This window comes from Melopsittacus undulatus, chromosome 10, assembly GCF_012275295.1.
Source record: "Melopsittacus undulatus isolate bMelUnd1 chromosome 10, bMelUnd1.mat.Z, whole genome shotgun sequence".
Lineage (NCBI taxonomy): Eukaryota > Metazoa > Chordata > Aves > Psittaciformes > Psittaculidae > Melopsittacus > Melopsittacus undulatus.
Window position 1 is genome coordinate 7,751,758 of NC_047536.1, and position 13,723 is coordinate 7,765,480.

At 38.8% G+C, this 13,723-nt stretch overlaps 1 protein-coding gene across 1 annotated transcript in view; it reads right to left on the minus strand.

Annotated features, from left to right (window-relative positions):
- Positions 1-3,792: 3,792 nt before the first annotated feature.
- Positions 3,793-13,723, minus strand: part of FABP6 (fatty acid binding protein 6) — a 36,730-nt gene continuing 26,799 nt past the window's right edge. Inside the window, exons 2-5 of the mRNA XM_034067112.1 lie at positions 7,257-7,361; positions 6,262-6,437; positions 4,532-4,621; positions 3,793-3,910 (exon numbers count right to left, since the gene is read on the minus strand). Coding sequence (XP_033923003.1) covers positions 3,857-3,910; positions 4,532-4,621; positions 6,262-6,437; positions 7,257-7,361 — 425 coding nt within the window. The 3' untranslated portion in view covers positions 3,793-3,856. The remainder of the gene's footprint in view (positions 3,911-4,531; positions 4,622-6,261; positions 6,438-7,256; positions 7,362-13,723) is intronic.

Here is a 13,723-nt window from a genome sequence, read left to right on the forward strand (position 1 = left end):
ATCCAGAGGGTTCTTTCTCAACTGAAACCAGGGCTCATCGTTCAGAAAACTGTCGAGGCTTTTATGGCAATGTATGTTTTTACAAGAAATGGACTTCTGCAAATGTGAACCTTCAGTTTTGATATCTACAACCTACTGTAAATTTGTTTGAAGGCAGTACTCTTGGGTTGCCTTCTCTCCTGAAGGTTCTGGGGACAGCAATACACGAAATGTGCAATATGCTTTTACTGACTTGGGGCATTTTTTTCAAGTTGTGCCTCATAGTGCTGTTTTAAATTATATTTTTAGAGACTTGTTTTTAATGGTGTTTTAGGGTGGAGGGGAAAAATGAGCCTGCATGCTATTGTGTGTTTGTGTACCATGTTCCAAGAACACAACTTCTGGTATCAACCTAATAATTTCTTCCATTCAGCAGGCTAGAGCAATCTTCTTAGTTTATTTTTTTTTAAATGCAGACTATAACTGAGGAGGCAGTACTCATGAGAAATTAGTCTAGAGCTTTAGAGAACTTTGTCTTTTATTCTGTTAGCTTTGTATTTATATTAAACTTTATTTTCAGAAGACTTCAGTGTGTGCTTTTGTCTTTCAAGAGTCATAAAGAACAACATACACATGGCAGTACTGTTGGGGGGAGTTTTTTATCACCCTTATAATTTGTGCATCACGTGCAGTGTTATACTTTGGACTGCCATTGTGCTTAATGGTGAAAATACTTGCTAAGTTCCCAGTGAAAGTTTCTAATAAACAAGCCACACAGCTGAAGTACCCCCTTCTTTTTGCAGTTTCTCCTTAGCTTTTAACAGCTAGTAACAAGTACATGTCTGTACCTTCAAAATAATTGATCTGAGCACTCATAATGTTTTATAGAAGAGTGGAGATCAGGAATTTGGTCACTGCACAAGAAAGGCAGAAATGTGCAGAGACAAGGTAGAGCTATAAAAGCAGATCAGATGACCAGTGTGTTTTGGAGGTGCCATTTTACCTGAGGAGATTGACAGACTGAATAGGAGAACACAGCTGTACATTCAGTCTTTCTTCTGGTGACTATATTCTAAGCAGGAATTGTGCACTGACTTCCATGTTCCATATGTGCTGTTGTATCATGGGTGGAGTTGGGGCAGATGAAGTCTAAGAGCAGCCTCTGAAAGGGAAGAGATTTATTAGAATGTGAGTTGGCTTAATACTGCTGCCTGACAGCTCTCTCCACAATGCCTTGAATGTTGGTGGCAATTCAACACATTTAATTACTAAGTAAATACTTTTTAATGTCTCTGGTTATTTGTTTGTTTTTCTCTTTTGTCAAACGCCTCATCAGGAAGAGCAAATGTAAAGGTGCAGCCAACATAAAGCTGCTTTTCTGAAGCCTTTTTACCACAGTTCTGGGTGGGGTGAGCTGCAGAGGTGCATGCAAAGATGAGTTAATTTTAAAAGAAATGATTTTTTTTATTGTGCTTGTGCTCTTTGATGCTGTCACTTGCAGCATAGTCATAGATCAGAACTTTTACAAATTGATTAGCTTGTACTTCCCTGGCAGCCTTGGAAGAAAGAAAAGCTGCTGCAGAAGCAAATGCAGCAAAACATGGCTCAGAATACAAAATGGGCTATGGCACTAGTTACTCACAGGGGATGATGTTGCACAGGTAACCATAACCAAACAGAAAGCTGACATTAAAATAAACCCCCCAAATATATTAGTGAGCCCTGACAAGAGCTGCAGCAGGGATACAGGTGGAAAAAGTCTGCCAATGTTGATCAGACAGTAAAGGTTAAAATGGACTTTAAAGATCTTGCAGCTGCAGCTTGCTGCTTTTTTAAATAGGAAGCTACTACCCTCTCCCTATTTGTAAGAAAGCCACAACTTGGTGTTTGCAAAGTTGTCAAAGCCACCGTTTGATCCCTTCGTTTTAGCAAGTTTTACACATTGTAGTGAACAATTTAAAGTGTATATAATGCTCTTTGATCAGTGTAATCAACTCACCAGTAACATGTACAGGTGTTGCTGAACAAAATTTAGCTTAGTATTTTTTTACTGAGAAGTCTAGATACCAGTAAATGTGGGCAAAACTGGTGGATTCTTGGTGACAATTTTTTGCAAGTTCAACCCCACAAGCAGTTTATTTTGCTCTCTGCTGCCATTTCAAGACAAGCCAGCTGAAAAGGCAGCAATGATTTTCTTTCCCATGTGAAAGCACCCCTTAAGTGCTTTCTAGATAGGCTAGATAAGAATCCCACCCTTCCTTTCAGAGCGTTGTTGTCTGTATAATGAGGAGCGAGTTGATCACATGAAGAATGTGAAAACAAAATGTGCCAGTTGTGTAAGCTAAATGTAGTTGTGTCTAGAACTGGAATTAGTGGTGCCTTGTTTAATTTTGTTTTCAAAGCAGGGAAACATAAGGTATGAGCATCACCTGCTTCAGAGAAGGTTCTTGGGGGTGTTAATGGTTCAGACAAAACAGCACTACCCCTTAATTGCAGTATAAGCTTTAGTTTCATATATGCCCAGTGTCTACCTCTGCCTAACTCTATGGGTCACTCTGTGTAATTCATTAAGTGTTGAATATGACAGGCATATTCTAAACCCAGATGTTCTAAGATGTCATATTTGCAGAACAATGTACTAGCTCACCTGAACTCAAACAAGGAGTAAGCCTGGAGAGATCCCTTACTGCCCCTCAATATAATTTCATATAACTGAAGAGGCTGAATTTCAGCAGAATTCTATGAAATCAGTAGATTTGGTTATGCAAGTACTAAAAGAATGTCTCAAGATTGAACAGATTTCAGATTCGACTTGTGTTTAATTAGAGCTCAGCATTATGCTTTGCCTTGCAGAGTAAATACATTGAGCAACACCTGCTCATAAGACCCATGTAGCCTGTTTGGGGTAAAATGATGAAGCCTGGATGAAACCTTGTTTCAGCTGGAAAATGTAGTAATCTCTACTGAGGAAAAAATATAAAAAGGAATCAAAAGCCTTTTTTAATGCAACATACCAAAATCACTGGCATTAACAGTCATGTACCCAATGAGAAAATTGATTTTGTGTACACAAGACACTTGCCCTGGCTAGTTACTGGTTAGCTTGAGAGGGCAAACAGCTCAGTGGATCCAGAAGGCAAGACAAGCTGGAAAAAAAAGAGCATGAAAAGGGAAAATCTTTGTGGACCCAGTATTGGCCAGAAGTGATTTAGAACAGTGAATCCATAAACTTTTATAGTTAATTCCTGTGCTGTGTCAAGAACAGGTTTGCACATGCATTTTGTGTAAATAACAGGACTGAATTGAGAAAATAAGACCACATTTTTTCATGTAAAACCTTAAATATCTTCTAGGAATTCAGGTCAAGAGGGGATATTGATGACAATGAGAAAACCATGATAGCAGTATGAAAGCATATCTTTAAATGAGTGATACACTGACTTTCTCTTGTTTTCAAGCTCCTAAATTCCTGCCCCCCAACCAGTAACAGGACAAAAGACATTTATCAGGTACTGCATTTTGATGTACACTTTGGGCAGAGTACGGTCTTATTCTCTAGGCAGAAGCTGAATAGAACTTCTATTAAGTGGGTGGAAGACAACATTTGAAAATGCTAAGTATGCATCATATCCTGAAATACTTAGATTGGACAGCATCACCAAATGCTTTGTTGCATCTTCGGATTTTTGCATTCTGATTTTCTGAGTATTTATCAGATCTTTAGGCATGGAGTAAGATGAATTTTGAGGATAACATTACTCTGAAAACCAATTCTTCATGTTTGTAAATACAATGAAAGAAAGTGGGAAAAGCAATCCATATTTATTTGCATTGCTGAATGTTTTCCAGTGCACTGGAAGAGACTGGCTTCACTGCCTTAAGCAATCTTTTTGCTGACCCTTTTGTAGACTATACCAGAAGCAGTAGAAATCTGGAATAAAGAACAAATAAAATAGGGTTGAACAGTGCAATCAGAGGTTCAGTGTCACAAATTAAAGGATCTGCTGACTGGCTCACAGAACCTATCCTTTACTGAAGCAACATTTGCCCTTTGATAGAAGACATCTAAAATATAAGCTTAGTATCATTGTCAAGTTTGAAATATACAATGCAAAAATATTCTTACACAAAAAGTTTTAGTGGTTTAGGGATATCTTAAATGTATCCTGGCTTAGACATGGTTTCACCAACTCAAAGTTATCAAAAAAATGGTAACGTAGCTTTGGAAGATCACTGAAACTACAATACTTACAGTAGAACTTGTAAACAGGACTGTCAAGCATCATGTTTTCTGATTCTCAAAAATTTTCCTGAGCTGATATATGTCTGTGCCAGTTATGTCTGAGTGTATCTTCAACAGAGACTAACTGCAAGTAAGTTACTCTGTGAACCAAGAAAGGATGCTCATCCTCCCTGAAGGAATCACTTACTGCTTTTGGAGAACAATTATCTCATTTGTGTAAAGCTCAGAATTTTAAGCCTGCTGCTTTTGAGGAGGTTTTTATTAGTTGGTTTGGTTTTTATAAGCTAACCTGGATATTTGAGAACTCACCTCCACAAGCTTTCCTCCAGAAATCTCTGAAGTATGGTGATAGTTGGGAAAATCAGCTACTAATTTCCCATCTTCCATTTTTACAGTTGCCTGTAATAGAGAAAGGTTTAATGTTCCCTGGGGTTACTGGCATTTTTATTATCAGATACATGGTAGACATCTGTACACTTGATGCTTAAAGTTTTTACCTTTAAAAATGTTGCCATGTATTACACACACAGCTTCATGAACAAGACTAAAATGTTGGTGCTTTGGTTCTTATATGTTCACAATTTAAATAGAAAAATGTTCATTTAACAGTCCATCTAACAAGTAGCATTCTCAGATACCAATAGCCTGCTTGCAAGCAGCACAAAAGTCACTGTGCACAAGTGATGTGGATCTTTACCCTAGATCCTGTACCAATTGCTGTTAAAAGCTTCTTCTGTATGGAAGAAGTATGCCAGGATGCTACTATGAAGGTCAGATATACAGCAGCCCAGCTGACCACCAAAACTAGATATGTAATTCCATCACAAAATCAGTCTTGTCTGTATAACTAGCCAGTCTTATCTGTGCTTTTAGCAATAAAGACAGATGAGGCAGTTATACTTCAAGGGGAAAAAAATTAATTTGCAAAATGAAGAGTGTATATATTCTACCACGTACCAGAAAACTGTTTTACTAATTTATGTATTGTTTAGCAACACTATACTAAAAGGCAGTGGTTTCTCTGCTGAGTCATTTACTCTGCCTCCATCTTTGGTTACTTAATAGGCTTTGAATTGCTGAACTGCCAGAGCCAAAAAGAATGGAGTTTGGAGTATTTCAGAATTGTTAACTTTGCAATAGTTTGACCAAGTAGAATTGTGTCTTATTCTGTCAGCTTTCACAAAGCCTTCTCAAAGCCAAAGACATAGTTTTTTATCTTTCATAACCAGAAAGGTGTGACTAAAAAAGTTCCGAAAATCATGCAATGCTATTGCTATGGTCTATTTGCCACAGCTCCCTGATGCAACTACTGGTTTTCCTGTCTCTCCAATACATATAAAGCATTTATCCAGTTATCTATTGCAGGGGTTTGGACACCACAGATGCAGAGGTTAGCTATCCCAAACTGTCTTATCCCTTTATATAGTTGAGAAATTAATAAGGTAAGTAAAACAACAATTAAAGCAGGTTTTGTATCCAGATTTTGTTCATGACATGAGCATATCAGTATGTGTAATCTTCCATCTTGCAAGAAGCTGCTTAACTTGCAGGTGGCTCTGTACTTCCAATAGGAAGGAGAATACAGTGATATTTTTTTCCCCACCTTCACATTACACAGGCTTTTGTTGAAGGCTCAGGCACAGGTGACTTTAAAAGGTGAGCACTGCAGACAGGCATGGGCAAAGCTAGAGACCACAGCACTCCCCTCAGCATACTGCAGCTGCTGGACCATGACACAGCTGCCAACTAACTATAGAGAGTTGCAGTGAGCATTATGTTTGCTCGAGCTGCAATAACAGTAGATGCTTGACACACTACCCTCATTATTTATTAGTACATACAGTTCTGAAGCTGTAGGTCTCTTTAAAATCAGATTTAAATATTTTGCTAGGGGTATTAAGAAATGGAGGCAAATTCCATGTTTCTAAGCTATGACAGGTGAGAAAATCAAGGAAGATGTGCCTTAGACAGATTTGATTTTCACCCTAAACTAAAAGACAACTGAGACAGGGTAGAACTGAAGAGCTAAATGAATTTACCTTGAACTTTCTACCACCCATTGTCTCCATGTCTGCTTCCTTGCCAACTGTGAATAGGTTGGTTGTGCTGCGACCTCCTGGGAAATGCTGTGTCCAGGTGAAGTCATTTCCATTTTGCACCACCTCAGTGACTATTTTGCAATTCCTTCCCATTTCAATCTTGTCACTGGGGAGACCTTAATCAACAGAAACATACAGTTTATCAAACTTAATAGCTTACCATCTGTATTTGAATTGAAGCATGCTAACAGTATGTTTGTCCTCAGCAGTATCAAAGCTCTGAGTTTAAATGACTGGTATAAAGGAAACTATAGGTACACAGCAGTGCATTTGCTAAAATAAGTCTTTGTCTTACATCCTTTTCCCTAAGAAACGATACACAGAATACATGCATAAATACAACATATGACCCCTTTTATTAACCTCCACATGCAGATGCATGCAGTTTAACATGTATGAACTTTTATATGTGCCTTTGCTATGTAGTTGCACATACCTATTCACTATGTGCTAGTGCTATTTAAATTAATAAACACAAGCACTGAACTTATGTGTTCAGATCATAGTGTCCATAAAAGCTTTTATGGGGTAATCTCTGAAACAGATTTGCATAGTCTTCTGAAAGCATTCACAGAAATCTGTTACTGTGTAAGATTTTGACAAGCGTTTTCATACTAAATTTATACCCCTACTCATGCATGGGACAGAAAAAGTGACCTTCACAATGATCATACTGCAAACAACTTGCCCCTTCATTCTACTGCCACAGAAAGGAAGTACTAATTCTGTAGAACAGGACTATTTTCTGCAGCTAGCAGCGCTTAAGTGCTGTAAGAATGAAAACTGAATCTCCTTGCTGAAGTGTAGAGCATTTCTATCACTTTTTAGCAACTGTGGATCTCAGCACATTTCAGTAAAAAGCATTTCAAAAAAGAAAAAAAGAGGCTTTTTAACTAATTTACAACCTTTACGTCTTACACCCACAACATACTCACCAATCTTAGTCACAAAGTCATCATAGTTCTCATCGCCTTCAAACTCGTATTTGCCTGTAAATGCCATGTTGCCCTGGTGATGTGGCTTGTAGAGCAGAGTAGCAGCTGGAACAAAGAATGGAGATGTGCAGATGGCTTGAGGCCCTGGTTTTTATAAACCAGCCCAAGCTGTTCAGCCCACCTATATCCACACCCCTTGGAAATATACTTTTATGATGTGTGTGAGTCATTAGCATGGATGCCATTGACCTGTATAAAAATCAAGGTTATAATTCAATTATACATCCTTGGAAATAATGTGGAGATCAGCAGAAATCAGAGACAAAAGCTCAGTTTCCGTTTTAGTGAATATTTAAACAAAGTGATACATTTTTTCTTTCAAGATTCCACTGATTTTTGCATTCAGAATAGAATAATGGTAAAATATGTTATAGTAAAACAGGGAGAAAATTGCTTCAAAGCAGTGTCCTAAGATCACAGCCTTGCTCTATTTGGAAGCATACACTGTATTAGTTAAAATATGAAAATATGAAACAAGCTGCACAGACTCCTAAGTAATTCTGGCAGGATATGGGCAGTGACAGGGTTCAGGGTAAATTACTGCACCTGCACATGTCTTACCCTTATCTCCATACAGAAAAAAAAAAATAAATATAAAATATTTTACACTACTCAGATGTAAAGTACATTAGATACTTCCATGGCACTATGTTCCCATATCTTATTTAACATCAAGAGACAAACAGTCTTGTGTATTGCTTAGCAAGTGTTTGCACAAAGTATAAAAGCTATATTTTGGAGCAGCAGAGTTCTGATTTATGCAAGAGAATCATACATTGAAAGTCAAGAAGTCTTCCGGGTAATTTAGAATGCATACAGGAGGTGTCCTATGCCTATCAAATCCACTGCCACACACAGTTAGCAGGGTAGGAAATTCCCAGCTGCTGTGGATTGGCATAGCTCCACTCACTGGCTGAGGATACAGTTTTAATCTGAAGAAAACTATTCCTAAAATTTATGTGAGAATGGCACCATAAATTGGAATTTTATTTTATTTAATCAATGAATTTAGGAAGGAACAGAAAATCAAAAAAGAAACTCCCTTTTTCCCCAGTTTTATGAATACATAACACAAGTTCAACAAGTGTTGCTATGTGCAAAGTGGGCTCCATTTCTTAAATGCAATTAATTTAATCCCACATGCTAATACAAGGACATCTCTATTTAGAATCAAGAAACTGCTCAGAAGAACAGGAACATAGACTAGGTGATTAAAAACATGGAAAACAAAGGTCCCCTAAACTTCACGACTGCTCTCCTTGGTGTACTTTCACATCAATGTATTCTATCTAATCATTTCTGAATTTCTAGTTAATATCCATACTGCACTCTATCAGAGAATGAGACAAGATTCAGTCATGGAATGAGACTTCATGGAATGAGAGTAAAATGTTAAATATCATAAATCATGGTATATCATTATGGTTTGTCCTGGGTTCAGCAGTAGCAGTCATTTTTTCTCCTTGGTAGCTGGTGCAGTGCTGTGTTTTGACTTTCGGGCTGGGAACGGTTGCTGATAGCAAGTATGTTTTGAGTTACTGCTCAAATGTTTGGTTTGTCCAAGGCCTTTTTTGAGCCTCAGCTCTACCAGGGAGGAAGGAGAGATAGGACACCTGACCCAGGCTAGCCAAAGAGGTATTCCATACCACAGCACATCATGCTCAGGGAGGTAACTGGAAGTTGGCCGGAAGGGGCTGGAGCTGGCTCTCTTCCGGGTTGGGCTCATTTCGGCAGGTGGTATTGTGTTCTCTCTCCTTGTTTGTTTCCTCTATCATTGTTTTTATTGGTGGTAGCAGTGGTGGGTTGTGTTGTACCTTGGTTGCTGGATTGGTTTTATCTCAACCCGTGGGAGTTGCATTCCTTCGGTTCTCCTCCCCATCCCTCCGGGAGAGGGGAGGGAGTGGGGGGAAGGGGTGTGTGGTGCTGCAGGACACTGAGGTGGGGTTTTAAACCACGCAAGCTGTGCGGATTGGTTTAAACCACGACATGGTTAAACTCTACACAGTAGAAACACTGCTACATCTAATAGCTTTATGATCAATAACACTGTCTTTGGGTTCACACAGTCAGTTGTACACTCCCTCAGCTCTAAATCCTGGACATTGGAGGTGTAGTTTGCAAGCTCTTGTACTGAACTGAGAAAGAACAGTGCCTCTTAGCAAATGCTGCCTCCTACAAGTCTTCTCTTTTATGGTCACATTCTGGCTGTCTCTTGATGCAGCCTCATAGACTTGGGACTGGATATAGATTATGTCATACCAGCATTAAATTCTAGAGGAACTAGAAATAAGTCTGCCTATATCCAAATCTTTTGTCACAACATACTACAATAACCCCTTAAATTAGTAACTGCCAGGGGTTAAGGTTTCATTAAATATATTTGCTATGTAGTCATATATTTAATGGCATATCACTTGTCAGGGTTTGCTGCAACTCAATGAAAAGAATCCTCTCTACTTTGTATTATTTTTTCAAGTTTACTTACTAAGCTGCTTTCTTCTGTACAAAGCCTCTGCTGGTCCTAAGTTGTACGGCCTTTAAGCCAATGATGGAATACACAGGGCATGTGAATTTTGAATAGGAAAACATTCCCTGCCTTAGGAAAATTTCTGCAGTTTCAGCACTTTTCCTTACAGGGGAAAAATGAGACGGATTCAGAATAACCCACTGACTGATGGGTGAAAAGTCTGAATCAGGCAAGAAGAGGACTTCTAATGGAAAAAAAAATTTTCTGACCAGAAAAAGCTTCAGAAAATTCCGAGTCAGTTTTATGAGAGATTACACCTGTGCATAGAAAAGAGCTTACCTCATGCTCATGGCTTGGGAATTTGTTATTTCTGGGTTGGTCTTTTACCTCCTTCCTTTTCTGAAGTCTGAGACAAAGTAACTTGAAAATCTTACATTTCATATGAAAGAAAACATTAAACTTTCAAATGGAGATACTTTTTTTGAAGTTATTTAAAACTTCTTAAAACATCTGCTTGGCGGTATGTTCCTGGCAGGAAAAGAGTTTTCTTGAGCAGATGCAGAAAGTGAACATGAGCGAAGCAGAACAGGATCACGGTCAATTTGTAAAATCAAAATGGAACAAATGTCCTAGGAATTACTGCCTTCCCACCCCTAACCCTTCACTCTCCCCATATTTACTCAGCTTTAAATTGTACCATGCTGTGCAGTGGCTGACTTTATTGTGCTAGAGTTCATGACGCCACAAAAGCCATACCATCTGCTGTCTGCATGCAATTAAAAGGATGTGTCCATACTTGAAATAGAAGAGAGCCATATACCTTCCCTCTGTGAACATTTTCTGTGTCCTATCATTAGCATTCAAAACACAGCAGTGTGCGAGAAAAGTAAGGAACTGGGGGGGTTCTGTACCTATTACAAATACATGAGATTCAGGGAAGGAAAAGAGAAACTTGTTTTACCACCAGTGTTTCCTTTGCACTTTTGATGTCTGTAAAATGATTGTGACTATCCCACAACCATATTTGACACTTGGGTTTTTTAGTTACAACTCTTTCTGCTTAATCCCAAGATTGCTGAACTTAATAACCAATTGCACAGGAGCAGACAACTGAAAACAAAACTTTATCAGCTGGACTCAGATGCTTAGGTCCTACCTGTATAAAGAGAAACAGCATTAGCATGGAAAACAATAAATTGGTTGCACATACACAGAAGCCTCAGTTCTCACTGCTATGGTAAAGCTAAGTAAATATCAGTTAAGCTACAGCAGTGTGAACTATATACCTTTAATAGAGGCAGACCCCTAGTAATTTCAGTTATTCACAGATTTGAAAATACCATTTAAAGGAGAGTATCGTTAAGTTTATTTCATACATGGGAAAGCTGAAACACTGAGAGAAAGTAACTTATGAGAGCTTATCATATAGCGAATGGATGATGCAGGCAGTAAGAAATCTTAAGTCCAGGCACTAACCTAATGTCCACAGTATAGCACATTAATTTAAACATTCTTATAATAAACAAGCCTTCAGAAGCAAACAAGAGCTGTGAACCACCACTTACTTCTAAACAGTCACCTGGTGAGTTTTACACTTCCTCACTGATGGGCTGTGACAATTCTTACCACTGTTTAACACAACTGGCTGAGCAAGCAAGCCCCTAGTTAAAATTCTCATCATCTCCATGTGGCTCAGTGTATACTGAAAGATAATCAGGCAATGTCCAGCCCCAGCTATGGTTTGGAGAGTGGGTGACTGCCGAGTCTGTCCTCAGGTTAGCTGAGCACTGAAGGCTTGTCTTGCACTGGGCTCCTGCTGTTCCAGAGAGACATGCACAACCCTATGAAGAAGGTAAATGAACTCAAGCCATAAACTCTTCTGTTTACATAAAACATACTGGGAAACAACACCACTGGCATAGTAACACCACATGGACCTTGGAGGACAGATTGAACTGGATAAGAAAAATGCCACAGCTCTGTGGAGCAGGAAAAAGATAATCAGAGTATATGAACAATACTTGAGCTTTTACATTCTCTCTCTCCCAAGATCAAATTACATTGATAGCTTTCTTGCAATGTGATATAAAAATGCTGACATCTACACAACTATAAAATACTTAGAGCTTGCCTGCAGTGGGAATGTTGTGGCATAGAGCCAGTGTGTAATATAGTAAGTTACCAATGAGTAACTTTGACTGGGTGGGTCATTCTTGGCACACATAAAGTATAAGTTTATTCACCTCCAAGGAGTTACACACTAACACTGTACATGAGATTTCCAGAGCAGGTTACCAGCATCCATCCAAACAATAAAGGTAAGGCTACACAGTGTTAATAAATGTGCTTGCTCTGCCTGGCTGCTCAGGATCAGAATCAGCATAGAATAAGTTTTGAGCGAACATGCAGTCATCTGTACCTGTTTGCACAGAGGAGTCTTTGATGTGCATTGTGAATTTGCACCTGTGTTTCTGCTCACTTACTCCAAAACAAATCCTTATTTTCATTCCTGCCTTTTTTGTTACAAAAATGTAGCGAAATTCAATAATGTATTGGAGAATGAAGGATTTCACTAAGTAGCCTTCCAAACACTGAGTCAGAACAATGTTTATTCCAAGAATAAAGGAAAAGGAGGCCCTCTGAATTTACTGCAGTTACAGTCACTTGTACAATTGTGTTAGTCTTCAAGGTCCCTGTCTCTTAAGTTTCAGCTAAAACCAGTATTCATTTAATGACCCTACACTTTGCATTTACAGTATTAGTTTCCTGCCTCTTTGGAGCTGTCAGCATGTGATGTTGCTTTTGCACATCCCTACAGCGATGCTTCATCCTTAGTGTGCTGATCACTGAAATAAATGATGGAGAGAACTTCAGAGTTATCCAGTAAAAAATAAAATAAAAATCCATGTCTATATGTATTTTAAATACAAGTATTTAATCCATTTTAACTCCTATAAAGTAGGTGAATGGATTAAATTTCTCCTCTCTTATAATGAGAGGTTGTGGGAGCTGGGCCTGTTTAGTTTAGAGAAGACTGAGAGGGAATCTCCTTAATGCATATCCATATCTCAAAGATGGATGCCAGGAGGATGGTGCCAACTCTTTTCAGTGGTGCCCAGTGACAGGATGAGGAGCAATGGCCATAAACTAACACACAATAAGTTTCACCTCAACATAAGGAATAACTTCTTAATGTTGAGGGTGGCAGAGCACTGGAATAGGCTGCCCAAGAAGGTTGTAGTCTCCTTCTCCAGAGACATTCAAAACCCACCTGGACATGTTCCCATGTAACCAGTTCTTTGTGGCCTTGCCTTGGCAGGGAGCTGGACCAGATGATGTCCAGAGGCCCCTGACCAACCCTAGCAATTCTGTGAGTCTGTGAATGTAGAGTCTGCATGCTGCTGCAGACAACCTTGGCTATATAATTTTTGTGCTTAATAGAACTCAGTTAAAATCCAATTGAATTAACAGCTATAACTGAGACTAGTGATAAAGATAAAAGATATTTCCCTGGCACAAGGTGAGAATCATAACAGAGAAAGACAAAAGAATAAAAAGCTTCAGGTGCAAAAGCTGACAACAGATTTCAGAAAGTACCATTATCTTCAGGGTACTTGGCACTGTCTTATCATTTTCAACGGAGAAAGATGCAGCTGTTCTTTATGTAGGTCACATCAAATATCGTTGTTCCATAAGAGACTGTGTCTGCCATCTGGTGGCCAACGCTCAAGGGCCCGGATGGAAGGGAGCGTGTCCTCAGCCCTCTCCTCACCCATGTAAACCCCTGACTTCACTCAGAACATACCAAGGTTTGCAGTAGCCCTGTGCCACAGCTGAATCTCAAAGAGGGATCGTTGATCTCATTCTGGTTATAATCAACTCAGTAAGAACCATGTTAAATATATTATTTATACTTATATAATATATAAAAACATCAGTT